This window comes from Nesoenas mayeri, assembly GCF_963082525.1.
Source record: "Nesoenas mayeri genome assembly, chromosome: 3".
In the NCBI taxonomy this organism is placed as follows: Eukaryota; Metazoa; Chordata; class Aves; order Columbiformes; family Columbidae; genus Nesoenas; species Nesoenas mayeri.
In genome coordinates, this window is record NC_137544.1 from 120,429,998 (window position 1) to 120,456,289 (window position 26,292).

A 26,292-nucleotide genomic window follows, 5' to 3' on the forward strand; every position below is an offset into this window, starting at 1 on the left:
GGCTCAGCACAGCAGCTTCTTCTGCAAAGCCAGAAAGAGCAGCAAAAAGCCAAGACAGATATCCATATTTATGTTTTCCAGCATTGGTCTTTCTCCAGATATAAAAGCGTTCTGTGCAAATTTTATTTCCAGAACAAACTGCAACTTTTCCAGGACTTCCAGAAACAGAACGTTACTGTTCTGCAAGGTCAACACAGCAGTAAATTCAGTTTTCAATCACAACAAGGCACCCAGCAGGCTCAGAAGAGCCTCCGCCTTTAACTCACACTGTCGGGGCCCTTTGGTGAGACTCTATTCCCATTAGGTGCTTACATAGATTTAAAAAAAGTTTATCCACCAGTCTTGCAAAATTAAAAATGAGGAAAAAAATTAAGAACATGTATTTCTGAATGAACAATAGCTTAAAAATATCGGAGCATTAGAAATTCTGTGCTGTTGATTTGAGGATTTTCTCATCTGATTCTTCATTCCCACAGTTCCCAGGAACACCTTTTTCCTTAATTAGAGCTGGCACAGGAGATTTCAGAGGAAATGGCTTTAAGAGAAGGGGAGGGAGATGGCTGAAAACTCGGCTTAAAATAGAAACCTAGCTCCAATTTTTAATGAGGAAATATAATCCATGCTGCTGTTTAATAATTCCAGTTACCCAATGCTTCTTAAACATGTCAAAGGCAATTGCTCATGTTGGTGTTCTTCATTTGAGACTAACCTTTACACTGAATATACACACGATAATGCACAATAAAAAGTACTTTTGCTTCGTATGAGAATACATTTTATACATTGTAAGGCCAGTTCTGATCTCAGAAAGATAATAAAAGCACCGTGTGGTCAGTGGAGAAGCAGCTGGGAATACGATAATAAATCACTTCTCAGATAGCTAACCATCTAGTACATGATTTTAAGAAAATGATCCAAAGGCAGTTCTGCCCTATGGGGATGCAATTTGCATGTGCACTAGCACATACAAAAACCAACACGGATCTATGCAAGGATCAGCTCATCCAAGCATTCCTAAAAGTATTTTAACTACCAGCTATAAAGTATGGCCACAGTGTTACACCAGAAAACTCATCTGCACATCAATAATAGCAAAACTGCATAGATAGATATTTATAAAGTTATGAATGTAAAAGATTTCTCAAGTTTATGCAAATTGTAGATCTATTTTCCTCCTGCTTCATTCACAACTGAATGTTTTTTAGAGAAAAAAAAAACAAACCAGTGTGTTTAGCTGTGAATAGCCCAGCATTTACCTATATTTCAATTTTTGTCTCAAAATATCATGTAATCTAATCCCGTTGTACAAAGCCACATATTCTGTGTCCTAACCCCACTATTCAATTAAATTACCTGTGTGCCCCAGCCAAGCAGACTCTCTTGGCACTGAGATTACTGGAGTTCCTCTGCCAAAAAAGCTGCAGGACTGGGACGACGCTGCCAGGACCTGACCCTTTAACAAGGGGACAAGGATGCGCTGAAGCTGTTACATCTGAGCCACAGAGGTTCATTTCTTTTACGGCTATTTGTCCAATACCCAATGCCTCGACTTGACATGAATGGTAGGTTGTGATTTTTGTCTCAAAAACATCTTTGAAAGAGCTGTATTAGCAGTCCTTGCACTAAAAAATTAATTGTAATACAAGCGTCAGTATTACTGTCATATACCTAAGCATATGAAACACTCCAGTGTGCCTGACATTCTGTGATTCTGTGATATCTTCTAGATTCAGAAATCAAACTAAATTCAAAGCACAGAGAAAGAAGATGCACAAACCTGGCCGTCCGAGTCAAAAGCTAAGCAGGCAACCCCGTGTGTGTGCGCGTCCTTCAGAACAGACACCGTCTGCACGCGGTAGGAATCCCAGATGCAGATGTAAGGGTCCTTCCCAACCTGCCCCGTAGCTACTAAAGTTTTATCCGGGTGAACCGCAAGGCTGAAATGAGACACAGTTCAAGTTATAACACACTTTTTGAATCAGTAATAGAGTATAAAATGTAAAAAGTTAAACTCAACATTAGTTCTCAGCTCCTTTTTCATTTATGGGAATGATCATATCAACTGTCTTCAAAACTCAGCCTACCCCATTGACTTCTGTCTTAAACCAATGTTAAACTGAGACTGACACGGTTAGAGTAGAATACAATTTAGCATCTAATAATATTTTAACTAGAAAATTCAAGGAAAACATAACTAGAGCATTTCTGAATACTCCTGATGGTGAAGCTGTCTTTCATCTTAGTCTTTCATAGCTTTATAAAGTCAGTGGTTGATTTTCTACAATTCGACCCTCTTTTACACACCAAATATTCTGAAATATGGACCAGTGGCTGAATATTGGATATTTTGCACACACAAGAAATCCTCTCACCTTTACATGTTTCAAGATGGTAACCTCAGAAGAGACAGAGGAATACATCATTTCTCCTACATTTGAAGAACAATGATATGTATATTTTAAGATCTACTTGTAGTCAGTGCTGCCTAAGGAGAGGTAAAATTTACTGTACCTTTCTTAGTTTACCTCATTTTCTCTAACAGCCAATTAGAAATAGTACTTTGCACAAAACCTGACACATCCAGTTCTATTTCTGCTACTTAAATCCAAGAAAGGTGCCAATATTTCAAAAACTGTTTCCTGGTTTTCAGTGATCAACTCCACCAGCGTTCAGAACATTTCTGTGCCCAACTCTTTTTTCTGCATTCTCATGCCAAGCTACTCCTGCCCCCTTGAGGTATTCTCTTGGACTCAACCCAAAAGATCTTGTTTGAATATCTAGCTTGGGGATGTTAATAATAAAAACCCCTCCACAAGGTACTATGAATACTAAAGACAGTTTTACATGGCTATCCAGGAAATTTGAACAATGTCAGAGTACATGAGCTACAGGTGGAATAAGGAAAAATATGCTCTTGATAAATTGACACTGAACAGATGGCTTAGCTTATTCTATCCCAGGAGAAGATAACACTATTTTTTAAGAAGAATTCATGAAAAAACTTCAGGAAGCTTAAAAAACTTACATATTCCGTTTTTTTGACATTAAAGAACAATTCATGCAAAAAGAACAATTTAAGCACAATGCCCAGTAAAACTGTTTCACCTGCTCCTGCACTTGCTCATTCCTCCTTTCCTCCACAGACCTGGATTCTACATTATACTGGGTGTCAACTAGTTCAGCTCAACTCTAAACCTCTAGGGGGAATCAGGGACGACTCCTCCAGACTTAAGCTGTGACACCGATAATTAAGTTAGAATACTTTTCCTGAATTATAAGGAAAAACAGATGGAAAAGATAAATTGGGCTAATCTATATCACTGCTAGAACAGAACTGCAGCTTAATTACATCTACCACTGTATCGTACAGTTTGGTTTTCACATACTAGAACTTCCTATTTTACATTTTGTATTTCCATTCCTGAATATAAGGTTAAGAACAAGAACATATTTCCTACCAAATAAATATGTCTGTACTGAACGTATCTGATATTTGTTTTACCCCTTTTGACGCACGAAGTCAACTAGTGGGGAAACTAAAATTAGGAGGTAATATCAATTTTTGGCACCTAAACAAGCAGTCTGATTTTTCAGAACTGCTAAGGACATGCATCTCCCGCTAAGAGCCTTTCCAATGCACTAGGACTGCCTACGTTCAGTCTGGCTGTTAGATAACCAAGTGTTTATTTTTGGCAGACAGAACAGCGGGTTACAGAGTAAGGAAATCGAGACCAACTTCAGCAAGACGTCTTGGTGATTGTTTGATACCTGGACATACGATTCACATGTTTGTTGTGAATTAAAATATAAAAAGGTATGCACAACTACACAATACACCTGCAGTATGGGTCACTTCTGTCTTCAGATTTCCTGCTGGCACAGGTTCTGTGCCTTTCAAAACGAGTAAACAATTCATTGCTTGTGTTTTGAACCATTAGGTGCATTTCTTCAACCTTTCTAACAAAACACCCTATCCTGTATCTAAAGCACTTCCAACGATATCACATCACTACCACATCACTGGGAAATACTGGAATACTGTGATAATCAGATTACACCAGCAAAGGTGTTACTATTGCTGAGGACAGGTGAGCAGGGACCGCTCATCTCTCAAGAGAGAAGGGGATTCCTGGCACTCGGCTCTTCCGGGCAGCCCAAAGCTTGCGTGTGTGCAAAAGCTAACTGCCAACTCCAAAAGCACTCTGATGTGTTTGCAAAAAATGTCTTTATTAAAGTGCCTCAATAGGCACTTTGTTTAATCAAACTGTCCATTTCAGATGAACCAATATACTTTAGGTAATTTCTTAACATTACACCTTATTAATAAAAAGGTCTATTAGGAAGAGGAGATTTCAGAGAACGTGTCCTTTTCCTTCCCTTCCAAGATCAACAATTCTGAATCTAGCATCCAAGGCTGGAACCCTGTTCATTTAGGATAATTAAAGATGCCGGTTGTATTGCAGCAGGGTCTGATGAAATGCTTTATAAAAGTCATTAGAGGATCCATCTGGTCTGGGGGCCTTGCCAGATGGTAAACTCTTACTACCTCCGCATTTTCTGTTGCAATAATATCCTGCTCCAAGATTTTCTTTTTCTTTTATAACCTCATTAGAATTTCAAGGGACTAAAAGTATTTGTTTCTTGTCTATATTTTGTTTATTTCTGTAGCAGATACAACACCGATCTCAAGTTTAAAACTGAGATGGAACTAATTAGAAAAGTTTAGATATGGAATGCAAACTACTTCAAGTAGCTGAATTGTACAATTCAATTTAATATTAAATTGTAATTTCTGTATTTAAATTGTTCCCAAACTGTGGATAAAGTCTTTTTCTTCATAAAGCACATAGTAAAGGAACCAGACAATTAGAGATGCTAGAAAGAATGGAAGACTGGGAAGGACAAAGAAGAGATGGGGGAACTGATGACAGTTGAGGAAAGGGAGTTCCAAGGAGAGGATGCTCAGGGTCCCCCAGGGGCCTGCAGGCAGTTGCAGAGGAGGTGGAGGTGCTCTGTTCTCAAGGACGCATGGTGAGAGGACAAAAGGCAAGAGACACGAGTTGCTTCATGGGAAATTCTGTCTGCATACAAGAAAAACATCTTCACCATAAGAAGAATGAAAGACTGGGACAGGTTGCTTAGAGAAGTGGTAGAATCCCCCTCATTGGAAATGATTCAAGACTTACTTGGCCTGACAGGACCCCAGATAACATAATCTAAGGATGTGCTCTCATGAGAAAGTGGGAGTGGATGATCGCCAGAGGCTCCTTCCAAACTAGACATTTCTATGATTCCAAATACTGAAACACATCAAGAAAGTCTAAAGTAATCAAAGTAAAAGTGCATTTTGGCTCACAGCAGTTTACTTGCATTAGATAATTGTTCCCTGATGCTGCAAAAAGAAAGCAGCTTCTGTTCTCTTTAATACATGCATACGGCATTGATAGGTTCACGGAGATCTTGAAATGGCGTATCAGACAAGAGATGGAAGTTTAAAACTCACTCTTCTGGGTCTTTTAAATGTATCACCGCACTATCCTATTTATCAGGTAGTCAAAACACGTCTTCAGTGCAGCAGCCAAAGGCTCAACATTTGCTTTTATTGTTTTGAGGGCAGAATTTTTCAAGGTAGGTTTTCTACTAAGAATGCCCTGTTAAATTGAATATTTTTATATCCATCCGATTGGCTATCCTTTTATTAACATGCATGAAGCAAATACACTTTTCATACAAACTAAAGCTAGTTTCCAGAATGTCCCACCTGACAAACAAGAACTGTTTTTTGAAAGAGGAAGCAAACACCTCCAGTTCTGCATGATGTCAATGTAGTGATTGAAATTCGCTGTGTTAGATGGACTTGGCATCCATCTCCTGACAATGCGATTCCTTCTCAGTGCTGGGCTGCTCTGCGCCTTAAAGCAGTCTGCAAATTCAGTGCTATTCTAAAATAACTCTAGATAGTTAGACACAGATAAATTATTCTCTACTTTGAATTCATACTGGTTTAAATTTGGAATAACTTCCATGTTTAGATGAACCTCTACAGAATTATGCAGTTTTCTATAACACAATGCTATATAATGATAATGAAGATTTGGGAGGAATGCGAGGTGAATTTAAAATCAAATTCCATAGCAATACAGATACTGTTTGACTACGATTAATTCTCTTCAAAAATAAATAGAATTGGTGCTTTCTTGCTCAAAACCTGCCACAAAACATACAGCTTAGCAGAACATAGTGGGTCTTTTCTTAGGATTTAGGTCAAACTTGTTGCAAAGTACTCAAGGCACTGACTGTGCTGCGCTTGAATGACAGACAGATAAATAACACAACCGCGTTTTTTCTTAATACTTTTTCTCTGTAGCAGAAAATATCTCGGAAGGAAAAATACTTCAAGAAGCTGCAAGCCTGCCCTGAAATATGCCATGACGTGCCAGTAGGTATTTTCCTCTTGGTTGCCTCCTTCTGCTCTGCGCTGCTCATTCAGAGAGCTGGGAGAAGTGACACTGTGCAGATCCTGCTCAGCACCAGGAGGTCCCCAGCGGGTCTGGCTGCTCACCCAGGGCTGAGGACGGAGCTGCTGCACCGCACTGAACGCAAACGCTCCTGCAGGAATTCCTCATTTCACTGAACAAATCGAGTTGCGGAGTCAAAAGGGAAGATTGTAACTCATTGCAGCAGAGCAATATTAGCAGCAAAATTAACGCAAGATGCAGCCTGATCCCTGTTTCTGAATGCAACACAAAATATAACCAAGCATAATTAAAAGGAGCAATGGAATAAAGATCAGCAGGAGCAAGGGAAACACAGGAAGGAAAGGGGGATCTGTGATCGCGGACTCTGTGTGTGTGCATATATATGCATGTGTAATACAACTAAAGTACACGCTCATATAATTGAATTACTTTTTACACATGTGAACGTATAGCTGTGATAATACTTTTAAATATACAAAATATTGCCAACCACTTGTTGCAAACAACTCAAGTACAGAATATATTTGTCCTCAAAAATATAATAAAAACGTTTATGGAAACACTACTGAGTAAGGGCACTGTCAAAATTTTAATTTACTGGCTTGATTTTTATGTGGCAATATATAACACAGAACAGCATGAGTACAGAAATATATTTTTAAGTCATCTGGGAAATTAAGCATTTTTTAGGTCTAAGCTCTTACTAACTATCCTGCTTCTTGTTTTCCCCTTCCATACTCCATGTGTAGGAAGAAGAGTGACACAGCTAGAGCTTCAAGCATTTCAGCATCATCCTGCCCTGCCTTCCTCCCTAGCACAAGTTGCTGGATGCGGTGGCCCACCCAGACAGCTTCCATCTGCTCGTCGGAGGAAGCGAACACCTACAGCTCCGAATGAAGTCACTGCAGGCTGCAACTGAAAATCACCCCGTTAGGCTTGGCACTCACAACTGGTCCTGCCCACAAACCCACCCTAAGCTTAATCATTCATGAAGCGGATGCACAGCTCGGCTGGGCTTGATAAAGGTCTTTGAAGCACACACATTAATAGGTGTTGTTATGCTAAAGCATACTTGAGGTGCCCTGGGAAAGCAAGGGGCATTTTGACAAGGATTTTATTTCTGACGACTTTCCAGATCTTGTGGGATGGGTATAATGGTGGCAGAAGCATGCAAAGTTATAACCATTCCTGCCCCTCTAAAATTACTCTTTGTCTCTGGGAAATTCCTGCTGACCTGCTCTTTGTGCCAGTGTTTGCTATTCAAGCCTATGGAGTTCTTCTACCTCATTTCAATAAAGCTTCTTCAGCTGCTCAGCACTCATTAGACGTCTTGACAGATGAGGCCCGCGAGGCTGTGCAAGCAATCCAGCCGAGCGTGGAATCTGTGCTTCGCTGTGGAACTACAGAGGGGTCACAGTGTCAGGCCAGGCTTAAAGACTGAATTGCTTTTGATCAATTGATTACAATTTCCCCAATAACAGACAGGAAAAGAAGCAAGAGGAAAAAACCTCTTAAAATGTAAGGTTCTGAGCAAAAGTGTTCTGCATTTGGATGAAGGCCAGCGCTGATTTACACTGGTATGCATGTGTACACTGAAGGAATGGCACTGCAGCACAGTCCGACAGCACCGCGGCTCCTCGTCACACATGGCTGCAGCAGCACAAAGCTCACACAGTTCTCTAATGATGCCTTTTTCCTCACATATATTTATTTCGTATTTATCTCATGGATATTTTGCAACTCCGAGCTTCTGCCAGTGAAAAGTCCTAGGAGATTTTCTCCAAAGCCCATGTAATGAAATGGAAAGGTAAGTATAAGCAACTCTTGATGTCTCATAAATTGGTTTTTTTTGAGCAACAAGTGATCAGGGAAAAATACAGTGTTTCTTATTAGCTGCACTACACCAAACAGCCCCTGTTGTGCAATTCTGAAATTAAACTACCATATACCAGTTTTCCCCTTCAGCTTTCACATGTATACACAGACATTCCATCTGAGTCTAATTATATTGGCACTCGCAATGATGACGGCAGCGTGCTGCAATATCTGAAAATAAGCCCCGAAATGACACGACTATGAAGAGTTTGCGAATTTTTCACATGTAGCATGGTATGAGTGTTTTTTCAAGAAAGACCTAGAGGTATACTGGAAAGAGAAGGTCTTGGCCCGTGCTGAGAGAAGCACAGAGATGCTGCTGAACAAAAATAAGCTGGAAAAGTGTTGATGAGTGGGGTTTAGCCAAAACAGCCAAAGGACGTTTTCTGGTCTGAAATAAAACTTAAGTGTTTGGGGTTTTTTTTGGTAGAAACAGAGCAAGAAGCTACCAAAGCTATACATTAGAAAGGAGGGGGAATATAGGCTTTTCAGATACCTGAAGTTCTCGACAACGTCCTGCTGCATGTCACTGGGATTTGACACAATCAGTAAGACGCAGCTGAATCAATCAGTTGTAAAGAAAAATGTAGTACAGAGGGTCAGCAAAGAGCTGTATTTACTTCAGCTTGATGTTTGCACATTGCTCTATTCTATAATAGGGAAATGGACAATGTAAAATGTCTTGAAATGAAATGAATAGTAACACATCAAGTAGATACTCTGTTTATAGTGTGGAGATAAAACCAGCAATGTAAATGCTATCAAGTTAGCTCAATGATTTTTCAGTCCATGGAAAACTAATTGTAGCCTGCTGTAAATTTAGTATTGCTCACCAGAAACTAGCCAAACCTCCATGTTTGTCTGTTGTAAACAATTTTGTGGTCAGTCCGAACACTGTGATGAAAAATACAACTTACACATCAGATAAAACCCACAAGTTAAGAAATCATGGCCACTGTAGCATATTGTAGCATCCTTTATTTCCTGTGTTCACCCTATTTCTGTCTGACTGTTGAAATATCAAAGTGCAGTCAGAACAGATGACACCAACTGTGCATTGCTGCTTGTAATCAAACCGTTTACTTTGCTGATTTCATCACACTCTAGGGCTGAAACAACTAAAAATGGACTGAGTGTAGCTGTGCCTTTTCTCCCAAATGCACAGACGCAATCATAATTCAGGCAAAGATTAAGCCAACAGCTCTAGAACTGGTGGTCGCATTGAACAGCAAATATCTGTGCACTAATTAGTTGCCCGCAGCACAATGACGTCAATCAAGTTGTACGACTGTTGCTGCAGATGGGTCCTATGCTTGACAGCGCAGCTGAAAGTATTCTTTCCCGAGGCTGATGCAGTAATTAACTGCTTTGGGATTTCCTGGATCTACTCTACTTTTTGTATAGCCAATAGTCATCGGCAAATATAGCTATAACTGTGCACATCAGTCAAGACATGGCACAAGTCAAAACATTTGCAGAAGCACCCAAGAAAGAGACGAAATGGGAGGAAAGCCTTGGAAACTGGACAGACAATACATCCAGCTAAAAAAGAGGAATCACGAGGGACCTACAAAATGAATAAAATACGGAAGATGTGATAAAAATAACCAAAAAGCCCAGAGAAGAACAGTCAAGAAGAAATAGGAAATCTTATAGAGAAGAAGGGGAAAAAGCCCAACCAGTGTCATAACTTTTCTGGATCACTCCCACTTTAATTTTTAGTTTAAGAGGTTTCATCTCACCCTGTGGAAAATCCCAACATACACAACAAGTTGTACAATCCAACAACACTCATCAGTTCTTCTTAAAAAATTCACACTGGGATAATAATATTGTTTGCAGAGGTTTGCCTTCAACTGATTAGCAGAAATCAGCATTTCAAGCCTAGGAAAACTGTTTGTTCTCACAGCGCGATGAAGGCACGGTGTTAGTGCTGCATCCTGCTCAGCCATTCTTCTCGTGGTAATCCCGTCATGCAACGTTTTGAGTTTAAGCACTTTAACGGAAAGAAGTCGGGAAGAATAAGAGCTTCATTCAATAATATATCAAAGGAATACATGCCGAGCTGCATTTGATCAGTCAGAAGCAGACGATGACTCTTCTTATGCAGAAGTCTACAGATGTCTACAGAAATGCTAAATGTGGCTGGAGAAGAGCATTCATTTTCAGATGCCCTAGACTATGGGGAGTTTTCAGCGCTACTAAGAACGCTTTTTTCTCCTCTGAACGCTGCCAGCTGACATTTCTCATTATCTCACAGAAATGCGAAGCCAAGACTGGCAATCCCATTATTTTCAAATACACGGCATTGTACATCGGATGACCATCAGCTCACCCTGAGGGGGATAAAAGAATTTCCCTGTGGTGGAGAAGGGATTAGATTTAAGTTTACTTGTGTACTTTGTGCATTACAACAGCCCCTGTTGTGTGGCCAGCTCCACCTGCACAAGCTTCTGAGAATAAAGAGGGGCAGAATCTTGCCCCATACACAGGAACCATGTTTTAGGACTTTTACTAGGCAGCAATAAAATGTAGTCCAGCTTCCAGGTCAGCATGGGTGAGTGCCTGAGATCAGCTACGCTCTGTTGTAATTCTGAGTCATAATTCTACTTCACCTAAAACAAGACACCATGCTGCGTAAGAACTGCAAAGGACAGAGTTGTTCACACCATTTTGTAGCAGTCGGTGGAAAGCTCGGGTTTCCCTTTGCTTCTCGGAGAACCCATCTTTGTGTTTGAGAGGTTAAAAACCAGCAGAAACAGAAAAGCAATTCTTGTATGATTGTACAGAAATCTTACACTGGAGCAGAAAACATTGGCACTTAGAAACCATACTTAACATTAAAATGGGTCTATAATGCTGTAGCTAGAGTGGATCAGTGGCAAGGTCATGAATATCAGTTCTGTGAGCGCTCTTGCCAGGCTATTGAAATGGTGTTTCACCACCTAATTGTGTAGAACAGAAATGCAAACAGAATTCCTAAAAATTCAATGAGTGTTTCTGACAAACACATATTATAAATCTATTTTCCTTTTTTTCTAGCAATTAAAACCTCAAAAGTTCCTATACTATAAAGCATGAAACAATTTGATTTTTCAAGAAGCGCAGTTATGAAAACAAATACAACAGTTGTTAGCTCGCTTTACATTGCCTGACACAACCTCAAGATTTTAAGTATCAAGTGTCTTTTTACACTTACATGCAAAACTTCGTAACAGAATTTCTCTCATTTCCCAGCTGCCACATACTAAAAGGCATGTTGCCCATCTATAGCCTGTTGTTAAACAACAAGCAGCTAAGTATCATTGTTTTTTAAAAGCAAACCAGAAATAATTAAGGATTAAAAAGCAAGCCTTGGTTTCACCATACTCTGCTGCACTTCTGGTGATAAAGTTGTGCAGCATCATGGTAAACCCAACAAATTGATTCACTGACAACACACCAATACCCTGCACATAAAATCCAGAAGGGTAAGCAGTAAAACATCAAAGAAACGCACTTAGAAAATAATACTGATCAGAATTTTCCACTGCTCGCCTTTTAGTCTTCTTTCTGTCCCAGGCTTTGCCGGTCATTGCCACTCAGCAGATTACAGCTGCTGCTCATTTGAAACGTTGCTTTTAACTACAACTTCACTGTGCTAAATTTGAACACTGGGTAGGGAAACATGTACCTTTTCATGAAAAAAATATTTAAAATCAAATAAAACTGCAAAATATTTTAAAATTTATATTTCTTAAGCATAAATAAGCATAACAAATGCTTACCATGTCTCCTGAGCAGCCTCCATGAGTTCAGTTGAAGAACTGAATTCTGCATCTAACGCACAGCTGTTCTCCCCTCCCAACTCCAGCTGGTTCACATTTGTTACCCATTGGCAAACCTGGTGAGGCCAGGTGTGGGTAATTTAATTGCCTCTTGCTATTTGCAGCTTCTGACTTGTGTTTTGTTCAAGTTCAGCAGGTGAAGCAGAGGTGAATGACCCACCTGAGAAAAACGTGTGCTTAACTGGTGCTGAGACAACAGAAAATCCCCCCAGGACAGAGCTGCTTTTAATCATAATAATGATAAAGAAGCTAAAATTCAAGCTCACATTAATTTGATACCACACAATTCATTCTACAGTCCAGGTGTTTTTCCCGGTGGAATCTCTAGAGTTTTAGACACAGGCATTAAACTAAACATCTCATAGTTAAAGTGTTCACTTTGCCATTGCCAAAGGGAAGTGTTCAGATACCTAGGAAAAGGATGCTCATTTTGAAGCCTTACACTGCAATAAACCCCTTATTTATCAAAAGTAATCAAAGGACACATTTTTAATGGAATTCTGGCTTGTAGCACTGCCTGTAGTTATTGGAAATGTTTCCCAAACTCGGTTGCTCAAGCTGAAGGATGACACGTATTTTGCTCCACCTGTGAAAATATACCTAAATATGGCCAACTCACGGCTTAGAAAGTCACCACGGAGATGAGATACCGATCTGCAAGCGGAATGCTCTGAACAGCCCAAATGCAGGCACCAGGACTGCAGGAGACACCTACGTTTCCTACTAAAACTACTAACAATACTGTAAGAGCTAGACAAACACACTGAAAGCCCTTTAAAATCTTCCTGCACTCAATACGTGCAAATATTGTTGAGTTGATCTTTACAGAAATCACTAAAAGAGTTTTACTACAGAGGTGTAAAACCCCAAACTACATGAATTAAACAATTTCTCCCACCTACATCTGGTGAATGACAGAAAATCACTTTAGTCATTTTTAGACTTAACCATATATAGAAATTATAACCAGGAAAAGGTTTAGTTTTTATGATGTCCTTCCTGGTTCATTGACCATTTTTTGGTTAGAATAATTCTTTGATGCTTAATATTAAAATCAACTTTGTATAGTCACTTGAAAAAATGTTAATTGTTCCACTTTTTTTCGCTTTTTAACCCATACTATTTTCCTGTGATATCAAATATTTCGTCTAAGTCATCTAATGCCATGTTACATAAGTATGTTTCATGTTTTCCTCACAAAAAAGCAACCCAAAAGAACCAAGTAACTGGCTTTGTTAGTTACTCAGTCCATCAGTTCACCCTGGGGTGATGGGCCAGACAAAAGCAGAGCGCCTGAGGAGTTAGGAAGTCCATTAGACAGACAATTATATTATTCCATCAACCCGCTGTCTAACCACATAAAAGAAAGAAGCAGCTTCACATGTAAATGCTAATACTAATTACACAAGCCAAAGTCAAATCTTTCTTTGCTTTTGCATTTTGGAATCTCACAAAGGGCTGTATAAGCACTAAAAATGTATTTTTTCAGGCTGATGTGGGCATAAGCAGTGCTTTCAGATGAGAAACTGTACTTCCTCAGGACCAGAAAATCAAATCACTTCTTAAGACTTCTATGATATCAAATCTTATTCTTGAGATTATAATTCCAAAATTGGGAGTTAATATCAATATGGTATTTTAATTATATTTAGGAAGAATAAACAGACTTACTTTAATCTTTGTGATAACTGTTTGCAAGCATATTAAGACTATATATATGTGCATAATACTATGTATACAACACAAAGAGTACGCACATGCAAGCTAATACATGGTGTGTGTCTAAGAAAGCCCATGGTATATATTGTGGGTAGTGTGTACCAGCCAAGATGCAGGAGCATCAGACATCCCTGGTCTCTGCTCTGCCCCCGAGCTCCTGCTGCTCCCAAATGCGTGTCCCACAAAGGGAGGCATCAGAAATGAGCAGTGCTAAAAGCAACAGCAATGAGAGACAAGAGAGTCAAAGGGGCTCGAGCTGTCCACCTAATGACAGTTCAAACTCTGTACATTCTTGTGTCACATGGACAGACATACCTCACCAGAACATCACAAAGAACAGAGGGAGAGTGTCCGGTGCACCTTCTCAAGAAGCTGTATTATTTGGCACCGCATTCAGAAATGTGAACTTCCATCAAGGAAAAGGCTGTACAAAACGCTCTCTGTCTTAGTATGCTCCAAGCTTTGGCCGCAAAACTAGAAGAACTATATGCGGATTTCATTCTTCATTAGCTTCAGAACAGAAATATATGACAGCAAAAATCCTCACACTACAAGTGAAATAAATTAAAACACTGTTTTCCCAATAATTGTTTACACAATCATAATGTTTTAAGTGCATATTAAAATGAAATTTAAGATTATAATGCAATAAATCTGTCCAATTTGATTTGCTGCATCTGCAGGGTCTATGGGGTACACCATATATGCAGAATCCTCAGGGTGCAGCTTTTAAAATTGTGTTACAAACCAGCTCCTGAGCTGATCTGGGGATTCATATCTCGTGTTGCGCTCTCAGTATAGGCAAATACACAAAATGGGAAGCAGCTGTATTTTAAGTAACAGTGCATTGGAGGAATTCCCAGATCTGCCATAGAAGGAATCATAAAACTCAGGCTAAGTCTGCCCTTTTTGAGGCTCATGCTAGTGGTACCTAGACAGCTAGTGTAACTTATCTCCAGGAACATGGGAGTCTGCTGTACTAATACACTCACAGCTCAGCCAAAAATACAGCCATCAATATTTTCTGATTACACTCATATTTTTGAAAGCAAAAGATTAACAGATTTGACTGATGTGTGACACATTATCCACATTCTTCTCTTTCTTGCAAAAATATCAGCCTACTTGAGAAACAACTAGAATTTTAACATATGTTAATTTGTGCAATGTATTTTGCATAAATTTGCTTTCATTTTTGTATTATGAGGCAGCTGGAATAAGCAAAAAAAGATCTGTAATCGTCTCAGAAACCAAAAAAATTGAAAGCCAAAGCATCATTCCATATTCATTATTTGGATACTAAAATGGTAAAATTATATACTTTGGCTCATGATGAAGTCATAGATATATCTAGAAATGTTTGCAATTTACGTTGGAAATAAGCTTCCTAACTCGACTGGAATATACCTTAAAAAGTGAGGTTCTTTTACATAGCATTAGGCAATAATATTTTTTATTTAATTGGAAAAATGACTGAAACGATTGCATCAATCAATCGAACCTCATTTTAGATAAATAAATACTCTGAACTGTGTAAGTCAGCATCTAACTTGCAGATTTGGTGAAACAATGCAGATTCATAACAAATTATTGTTTTAGCCAAGGAGTATCTTCTTGTACTGACTGGAACTATAACATAAATAACTAGATTAACATAGAAGAGTGAAAATAGAACAGGAAAAAAAAAAAGATGCAATCCAAACAGAATAAAGAGACAATGAGAGAACAGGGAGATGTCCCACATGTGTGAGTTAGTGCAGAGGAGAGAGCCCTTGAGGCAGGCTGGGGCACAGCCTCCCAGCTGCGGAGGCGTTGATGGACACCAGTGAAGCCATCTCCCCACAGCCTGGCCACAAACACTCTTATGAAATCAAGAGGAGTATACTTTAAAATAGAAGTGAAGTTTCTGATCAAGAAAAACCAAGATTAAATGTCTAACAACAAAATGATGTTCAAAACTTATAATATGCTGCCAACTTTTTCTATGAACTAAATACCTCGGGGGGTTTTTACTGGTTTCTGAAACAGCTGAACAAATATATATATATATATGTTTGCGTGTGTCTAAATGTGTTTTTAAAAATATTAAAAACCAGAACGCAATCCTGAGAAAAGACTGAGGTGGATCAGTACACAGAAACTACAGCCCAACTGGTGTAACCTGTGACAACTGCAGAAAATGCTCAGTTTTGAGGGGGTTAAGCTGATTAAATAGTTACATCTGGTAGGGGGGGAAGAAGGCAGAAAAAACTTCATGCAATGCACTAAACTGTCATCATGTATAAAGTAATTCATACCAAACTAAATGACAAGGTAAAAGAACGTTTACCTCTAGGCAGTAGGGAGTCCCATAGATTCAAAGTGAAAAATAACAGATACCACAGGGAAAATGTGAAATGCAATACATTGTGTACAGAGCACATTCAGAGTAATTCCATCAAATAACTGTCTAATACAGCAAGAAACAGAGCATTCTAAATAACTGTCTAATTTAACATCGGTGTATTCATACTTGTTTTAATCCATTGAAAAAACAAAATATCGTGGTTATTCCTAATTTAAATTAGCTTATGATCCGTCATCAGGTCTAGTAACTAACTGAGACAGAATCGTAAAATTATACTCATGTAGACACAAGTGCCAAAATATTCCTTGCTCAGATAAACAGATGCTGCACTCAGCTCTTGCAGAAAAATCATATTGCATCTCACATGATGCCAGCTCTCAGAGAAAAATACTATCTAATCAGATTTAAAGTATTCTGAAGATAGGCATTCACAAAAATAAATAGCTGTCGCCCATCTTCTATGTAGAGCTAAGATTTCCTCACATCACTAGTCACACTCCTGTATTCAGCAGATTTCGGAAAGTCAATCTCATTTTCTCGCCCCAAACCTACTATGCTGATTTCTACAGCTTCAAGACTTTCTCCCTTGTTTTGAACTCAGCCTAAGCCGTGCGCTCCAAGTTCCCATGCAGACAGAGCCAGCGCCGCCACTGCCAGCAAACACACCAAGAGCTCTAGAACGCAGAGACCCTTCCAACAGGAGTCTGCGCACCCACCACGACTCCCAGCATCTCTTGCGATGGTTATTATGTTTATCACTGATGGTTTCATTTGAATGATCTCTTGTGCTGACATTTTAAAAGAGAAAAGCTTCATTAGCAATATCAAAACCATGCAAGTTAGAACTAGTGTCCACTGAACCACAGAAATTTGTATTAAAAGTTTCAGCAGAGTTTCACTAGTAAATTGGAAAGATTTTGAAAAGTATAAAGGTTTTTTAGATTTATCATGTTAGTATTTTAGACTTAAAGATGTAATCTTAGTTTTCTCCCTGGAAATCCAAGTATTTTCTAGAAATTTTAGGCAGTGAACATTAACTTACTTTCAAACTTTTTAAATGATCCATCTGTGTTAACAGAGCAATTCATATGTCAGCACATAAGGTGGTGCCCACAGAGACATCACGACAGCTGAAAGGTAAATTATGTCTGTGGTAGCTCTACAGAAAGAGAAATAGCAAAGAATGAAGATGGAGCTTGGAAACTGAGCATGTTCCTTGAATCACGTAACTTCTGCACTGGATACAAACCAGGGAGCTGGAAAACAAAGGTATGAAGGGAAATCTTTCAGTACCTCTATTTTAGGCAACCAACCTAGAAAAGGTTTGAATTGCCTGCCTGGAAACACTTTGCCTTTGACAACTGAATTAACTTGGGCTCTTGGCTTTAGTTTCTCAAGTAGCACCTAAACTAGATAACAGAAAAAAACCTACGTAAACACCTGCCACAACGTTGAAAGCTCGCAGGCTACGTGCACTATCTGACTTCATGTTAACTTATCTTGAGTTAGGCAATGCCGACAAGAATGATTTATGGTTGCTTAACAATCAATTGTTATAAAATGTAAATACAGTAAGTTTCAAATAAACAGTAATGTCATGTAATTAAACTAATATTTTACATAAGCAACAGTAGATAAAATTTTCAGTATCAAATTGCTGAGGAACCAGAGTGTCACTGAAACTGTTCCTTAACCTGCGTGTTGTGGTGAACGATTGATCATATATTTTGAAAGGATATTCACAAACCACTTCAGCTTATTTTCTCTTCAGCAGAACTGGCTGCACTGGGCACCCTCATAATATAGGGCCTTCCTATTACTCAAAACACACGTATCTCTTTACGTGATATACAGTTCTTAATTATCCAAACAGTTACTAATTTTACCTATTTTATTCAATGTGCAGCCAGTCACAGCCACAAATACGAAAGAGTGGGTGTTGTGAAGTTATTACTCTACCAAAATCCATGAAATGCCGTACTTAAGAGAGATTACAGTTATCCAAAGAATGCCTTTTCAACTTCTTTTTGGTGAGACTAATACCAGGAGTTATATAAACAAACGTAGAATTATGGCTTTTTATGTAAGCACGATAGCTCATTCTCTTGCCTATTATTATTTCTCTTTTCCTCTTGATTTCTTAGCAAACTTTGCAAGCAGAGATTCTGAACCCGTAGTTGTGCTTTCTGCGAAATCCCAGAGATCAGGTCTCATCGGAGCCCGTTTTGCTGTATTTTCGGCTCAGTATTGTGCTGGAGACTGAAGTTTCATGCCATTATGTAACTGCCTGGCAGCCTGTCGTTCAGGCAGTTATAATCTGGTTTACTGCTTGTCATTTACTAATCATGTTTTCTCTCTAGCTTATGGCATCATGGACGCTATAGGGTTTTTTGCCTTCTGCATCACAGTGGGAAAGACAGCAGGCTTCATAGCACAACTGTCAGCTTCATCTGGAGCACAAAATAGATCTTCCTTTTTATACCACCTACTCTATTTACTAATGCCTCTGTAGAAAAGCATTGTGCTCCCCCCTTACACAGAGAAAGTGGGTTTTGCTAATAGCTCATACGATACTTGGAGGCTAAAAGTGAACAGAATATTTGAGCACAAACCTGATTTAAGATTGGGGAATGCCGCTTCAATAAGATAAGCTAATCAACTGCAATCAGTTTGGTTTAGCAGACTTGCCGATTTAACCATATGATGGCAACCAGCCAGGAGTGTGAAATAGCAATGGACTTAATTGTGTGCAGGACATAAAGAAACAGGACCCTGCTTTACTGATGTAAGATATTGATTAGTTTCAGAGCTTTAAAAAATATAAGCTTCTAAGGAAGATTTAATTTGTCCTTGTATATAGTTCACATACCTACTTGCTCTCCTATTCTCTTATAGGTTTCCTGAGCAAAATGTCCTCTCTGCATGAAATAATTTTGAGAGCAAAAGTGCATCCACTAGATACCTATCACAAAAAAACGTATCGTACCTAACTCTTCAGTAGAAACTTTAGCTAAAAAGTACAATGGACAAGCTCTCCAAAAACCTATCCTGTTCCTGGCATTTGTTGTCAATGCAAGCCATACATTTTCTGTACCACACGTTATTATTTATAATTTCTCCATTAATCTATACTGCAACAAAAATTGTTGAAGTATACACTGACGTAACCAGTTTGGTGCAAGAGTTGAGGACTGTAGGCTTTTGCCACATGTGCTTCTGAAGATTTGTTATTCTAGAATCCTTGCCTACATCTATGGAGTAGACAATAAAACAAGGGGTCAATATCGTTCAATTCAGAAAACGCCATGGGATCGGTGTGCAATTCAGAGGTACCAAAACGCAGAAACTAAATCTGGCTGACACATAAGCCTCAGTCTAAAATCACCTGGTTGTTCTTCACCTTACTCCTCACAACTTTTTATGAACACAGTAGGCTGTCAGTTTCTGTTTCTTGGCTATTATGCAAGTTTAACGATATCCCAAGGTAAAGTTTTACACGTTGATGCACAGGATATGGATACAAACTGCTTGATAGCCACTTCATTACCGGCCTAGCCACTTAACAAGGTTAACTAGCCTCTTCCATGCTCCTAGCCCATTTTCCATTTATCCCAGGGTCCCTTAGGTAGTGGTGACGTCTCACAAAATACACCAGACATGCTGCTTTTTGTTTCTCCCCATTTGCTCCCAAAGAACATCAGCCTACTCAGGCAACACCATGACTCATTTCTTAAGCTGAGAAAGCTCTTCTCTCTCCACTAAATACAAGCGAAATAAAGGGAATTAGCTCTCTCGATCAAAATTCTTTGTTAAAATTTCCCGTCACAATATGAAATGCCAGATTTTCATTTGAAATTAAATTGAAATATTTGTTTATATTTGAGATCTCTGATGTAATTTATATACAAAATTCTATAGGTAAGAGTCCCATACTAAAAAGAAGTCCTATCCCACCCCCCATTTTAATTAAATTCTGAATAGCATAACATGTGGTATAGAAAACAATTCATTAAATGAGGCAGCGTGGGAACTGTAACAGAGAAAGTGCCATGCATTAAAGAAAAAGCATATAATTAATAAAAAAAGCATAGTGACATTCATTTAACACCACTATTTAACAACATTAAACAACCAAAAATCTTTTCAAGTCTCAAAGAGCAAAAAATTTCACATCCTGACCCAACATCCAAGAAACTTAATCTTTAAAATATCAAGGAACGCTCTGAGCAAGGTTTTGGATAAGCAACCCTTCCACCACAATAAATACTTGTGAAACTTCAGTACACAATTCCCTTCTGTTTCTCCCAGCAATCATGCTAAGCAAAAAGAGTGGCCACCAGAACTTCATTAAATAAATGGCATTTTCCCTGTTTTTTTTTGAAATTGAAAGCTAAACAAGCAATAAGCTCATTAGAGGAATTTTTTATGTGGGATTAATTTCTTTCATATGAAACTCCTTTAACAACCTACTGTCTCAAAACAGCTCCCAAAGCCTGTTAGTGTACCTGGAATTCAGACTCTGCTTCACCCCACCTGTTCCAAGGTCTTTCAAATTTTAATGGCTTTGCGTAGGAACTCGCACAGCATTTGCATTAGAAGCAGATCTGGAATTTCTGTTGTTGGCAATCCGGGATGGCTTCATCGCTACTTTGCTATCTCTTAGGTCACCACATTTCAGCAGCCCTGCACATGCATCTTCTGGGACTAAAGTCACGGCTTAGCACAAGCCACAGACAGGACAGTCACCCATGTGCTTATAGGAAGAAACAACCACAGTAACTTCAGCATCATTCTATAGCAAACAAGTGCTGTCACTTACCGTCCAAACGGTGGCAACTAAACATACATTTTAGATCCCTTTGAATAAGCATCATTCTACAAACAGGAATTTTATTATAATAAATAATTTAAAATATTAAAGTACAATTCAGGTATTTTAACTCTGGCAGTTTGATTTGCGTACCTCCACAATTTAATTATTCCAAAATCACGTTCACTACAGTCAACAACATATGACATTGCTTCAAGCATCATATTTCTTTTTTCCCAGCTGCAGAACAACTAGAAAACGTGCAGTCATGTTCCAATACGCATCCTGTCTCCTGAAATGATCACTCTAAAGAACAGAGCAGGCCTCCAGTCACTCTCGTAGCACAGGAAATCTCATCACCACTGGCACATCTGCCTTTTTAATCGCAATCTGTCAGCACAGTGGAACACACACACACTAGCATACTTACAGCAATATTCTGATAAATCTGACATTGCTATTACATTTTAAGCAGCCTTACATAAACGACATGCTTTGGTACCCATAGATTACGGGCTGGCTTTCCAGGTACTGCGCCGGGACAGCAAACACTGCAGAGGGACCATGCAACTGGGATGAAAAATGTGCTTTTGTAAATGCACAAGACTACAACATTTCAGATCGCACAGGAAACTGCGGTATATAAAAAGTGCAGGTGAAGTCTTCAATATGCTGTCAAAGGTGTTATCTCCGTAAGTTTTGACATATTCAGGAAAACTGTTCAATATTGCAGAAATTCTTGGGAATACAAGAACAGGAAGACATAACTTTATTCCCACACCATTGGAAAAACTTCTCAAGGTCAGGAAGGTCTGTTTACAAGGAATTACGTAAAAATAAATAAAATAAATTGGATTTTAAATTATAATGAGAAGTATCTCAACTGGTTATATTTTTATATTTGCTGTTCTCTGTGGCGAGCATTTTTGGCTTTCACATGCATAAATTCCAGAAAATTTATAGGAAAGAACAGCCTCCATTCAACACTCCAGAGAAAAAAAATAAAAGGAGTGATCTAATTGCTTGTTGTTATATGAGTAATGCACAATATAAAAGAAAAACTTCTGTTCCTTTGAAAGTGTTCAATTACTGTCAAAACTAATGATCCAGTGTTGCAAGTGGTTATACTAAACATAAATCCTACACTTGTATGTTTTGTTTAAGGCAGGGAAGCTGCTTGAATTGCAAGATTCTCATTAATACATTAACTAACAGTTATTACAATGAGCTGCTGCAAAAGTCCACTTTTCAATTACACAATAAGGAAAACAACTCCCATGTGTCAATATTACAGCTTCTGAAACCTAATCCTGCAAAGCACAAATGACCGAATTCAAAGCATACAAGTTACATGTGTAATAGGTCCACACAACACCTTCTGCACTAAAATGTAATGATGCTTCAGCTAGATGACATTTCAAGATCAAACTTAGAGCTACCATGCAAGACATTTTATGATTGCTTTGTGGCCTGTGACACAGACCTTTGGGTAAACCGTAGGGCTGACAGCTCAGAGAAAGGAGGCGCATTCTGACCTTCCCCATCCCTCCATTGCTGGGCTGTACTGAGCAATCAAAGCCTTCAGTTTTTGAAACAGAGGGAGGGAGGGAGGGAGAAGAACAAGGTGTATTTCGTCCCCTTCGACTGTGAAGTAAACTTCATAAATGACATGGCTTTTTAGTCTCCAAACAATATGCATCAGCAGTCTTGAGAGACCTGAACCAACGCTATTCATTTCAACCACGTGTTGATCCCCTTTTACAGCAACAGTGCTTGTTAATCACTAGTATTAACTATTCCTCAACTAAATAACATGCAAGAACTGTATCATACGACTGGAAGTTACAAAAGCAGCACAGAATAATTCAGGTTAGCGGGTCATCCCGTCCCACCCCTCCACAAAGCAGAGCTCACTTCACAGGGAAATGTGGCAGCTCAGGACCTCAGCTCATCATGAAGATAAGAGGAGGAAGAACCTGGAAGCACAGCAACCTGTGGTGGCCTTGCACTGAAAACACACCACTTCAGAACTCGCGTGTTCATACTCTGAACATCCACCCTGTTAGCTGAGTGCAGCACGTTAAGTTCCTCATACAAACAGGACTTATTTTCTCCATTAATCCAACAGAGTCTGTTCTACTTTAGCCCAAACTAAATTACGTCCAACTGCATTATCTTGATACAAAGCAGGAGGCATGACTATTAAACTTGCAAAAACACATCAAACACAAACTTTTAAACATCTGACCTTTTCACCAAGGACAAATACCCACTTTCATGGTCTTAATAAACACTGCAAGCTAATGCACGGGTTCTCAACCCTCTGAATCATAGGTTCATCATTTTTTCCACAAATTAGTATTCACAGAAACCTCTGAGCACAGGAGGAGCTAATGGCAACCCTGGGAAGCAGGGGATCTTCCCACTTCTGGGTCTTCCAGTCCTAACAATTTTGCAGTATTTTCCCAAATTTGAAAGTTTTCTATTTTAAAATCATGTTTCAAATGTCTTTAGAAATTACAACCTGTTGGACTGCAAATGTATGCATCGCTGTTTAGAAGCTGGTCTCAGGCAAGCAAATACCAGCGCGACCAGAAAAACAGGATAAGCACATTCATCCCAACTGGATGATAACTGTGAAGCCTAAAGAGTGAGAATTTAAATCCCTGCATTTATTAGCCGTATCAGTAGTAACAACACAAGGAACCACCTACTCAAAAGTACTTACAGTGATGGGATATTGCATCAATAACAACTGCAAAGTGCATCAAAAGCAAAGGAGGTAACCATTACTAGGTGCAGAATGTTCTAGCGGTGTTTTGGAGATTCTCTACTTCCTTAAGTCCCATGTGACAGCAACATTTCCTGGCCACTAAAAGCTAAAATCAGCAGTTATTTGAGTCCTGCTCATGCTTTCTGGATCCAAATGTTTCTCATTCCTTGTTGAAACTATAATCATCCTACAGAATTTTGATTTGTTGCATATCAGAAACAAAACTCACCTTTCCAAAGCATGAGCTGGACATACAGCAACTCCCTCAATGCACCTGCTAATGTGAACAGGTGGTTGCTAGTTTGCTTTAAACAGCAGAACAGGCACAGCCAGCATCCAAGTACAAATACCATACAAATACTCATATTCTTTCTATTCCCATTGTATATCAGAATGTGACACTGCCGAAAGCGGTCTCCTCATATGAGGTGCCTTTTAAGACACAAAGGTTATACCATACAATTGGTTTTGGGAGAGAGGTTTTGTCTAGTATAATAATCAGGACATCTTTTGCTCAGCTGATGGAATATTTAAAAAAAAAAAGGAAAAAGAGAGAGAAGCAAAGTATCACTGCCTAACCAAAAACCAGTGGATTTATAGATAATTTGTTGTGTCTTTATAAATTATATTTCTAGTACTTAATGAGAATTCAAACACAAGCTCAGAAATATATGACTCTGCATTATAATTCATATTCCATAGAGGATCAAAATTTATGTCCAAGGCAGTCTTCAATTTCACGATACTGCAGATGCATCTAAAATACTCTTTCTTTTCTGAAGGATCTGAACAGCCAAGTGTCTATTTGAACAGTCTTTTGGAACTGATAACACTTTTGAAATCAGAATGAACCTTTAGGCACATCCACTGTATTTCATGAAATGCTATACTGTATTGTATAAGGGAGGAGAGGAATGCCACGAGCTTACCCAGCAGCCAAAAGCTCTCGCTGGGAAAAGTGGATGGTTTTCTGTAAACAAGGCTCCAGAATGATTACAGGACAATTATGTGATTTTGCTACCGAGTGTCAAAACTCTGACTTCAGCAGATGTTTCCACAGTGCTACTGCACCATGAGTCACCTGGGACTATTCTGGTTTCACATCAGCAAGAAAATGCTTCATTCATGCTGAATTAGGTGAATAGGGAGGGCAGCAGTTAGCTGTGCTCAGAGGAGTGGCGTTACCATGCAACGTCCTTTATAAGGATATTCTCCGTTCAGATTTCAGTCATAAAGTAGCAGAGACAACATTTATTTTCTGTTTTACTGATGTAAATTTCTGTATTTTGGACAGATTTTTTAAAAGGCTACCTTGAACTCCGTAACCACATTTTTATTTTGTTATCTTGTGAGGTGCAGTAAAATTAATATTTCAGTAAGACAACACCATCAATTAAACCCACTTCTTAAACAGTACTTGAAAGAAACAGACAAAAAATTGGTAAGACTAGAAGCAAGACCTGTGCTTCTGGAGCCATCTTGCACCAGCATGCTTGGGATTTTTTGGCTGGAGTACGAACAGCTAAACTTGATTTTGAATGAAATTTTCCAGATGATATTAAAAAAGAGATTAGATTGAACTATGTGTCAGATCTATGGCACTTTTGTGCTGGGATTTGCTGAGTGTAAGGAGAGCTACACCTGCCTTCTGTAAGACATCAGCATCGGTGAGCGAGGGTCCCAGCCCAAGAAAGATTAAGGTGCTGGATCCACGATTTTGCAGCACTGTTGCACTAAGATCTTCCCAGTGCTTTTCCGTACTGAAATAAAATGCTTTGCTTTTGGTGCAGTGCAATAGAAAAACTTATTACTGCAACATTTTGAAGCTTTGCTACAAAAAGAATAATAATAATCAACAATATCTAAAAAGCCAGCTTTAAACCAGACTGCTGCTAACAAATCTGAGCTGCTTCACAACAAGAGGTGCGAGCTGAGCTGTAAGCAACAAGGAGGGGGTATACACCAGCCCTACATTCTCCTCCCTTCCCTTTAAACCCCACCCCACCCCATTGCCAGAAAAGTCAGCCCCCTTACCTGATAATATCATCGTTGTGCCCGAGGAAGAATTTCTGGCTGTGCTCTCTGGTGTTATAAACCACGCCGACTCCAGCCACGAAGTAAACCACCTCTTTGCCTGCCGTGTAGTACAGGTTGTTGCGGCACTGGTGACCCCGGTACCCGTAAACCCACTCCAGCCGGAGCTGGCATCTGGGAGCTGTCCGATCCGCCATGATAACCAATCCCCTCTGCCCACCAGCACACACAGAACCCAGCCTCCCCCTTCCCTCGGCTCCTTCCCCCCGCGGGGTTTGCCCCTTCACAACGTTAGTGATGCCTGCCCAGCTGCCGGAGCTTCAGGTGGCACTTCCCAGCGACGACGAACGAGCTTAAACGGCAAACACATTGGCGGCTCGGGTCTGCCGCCGCCGCCGTGCTCACTGCTGCGCTGCCACCATAATCTG

At 39.3% G+C, this 26,292-nt stretch overlaps 1 protein-coding gene across 3 annotated transcripts in view; it reads right to left on the bottom strand.

The window, feature by feature from the left end:
* Window positions 1–26,061, bottom strand: part of EML6 (EMAP like 6) — a gene marked incomplete at both ends in the record, with an annotated part of 80,574 nt that extends 54,513 nt beyond the window's left edge. For all 3 annotated transcript variants that reach the window (XM_080341863.1, XM_080341862.1, XM_080341861.1), the window contains 2 exons: window positions 1,778–1,937; window positions 25,865–26,061. In XM_080341863.1, the coding sequence (XP_080197989.1) occupies window positions 1,778–1,937; window positions 25,865–26,061 (357 nt within the window). The remainder of the gene's footprint in view (window positions 1–1,777; window positions 1,938–25,864) is intronic.
* Between the last annotated feature and the right edge of the window lie 231 nt (window positions 26,062–26,292).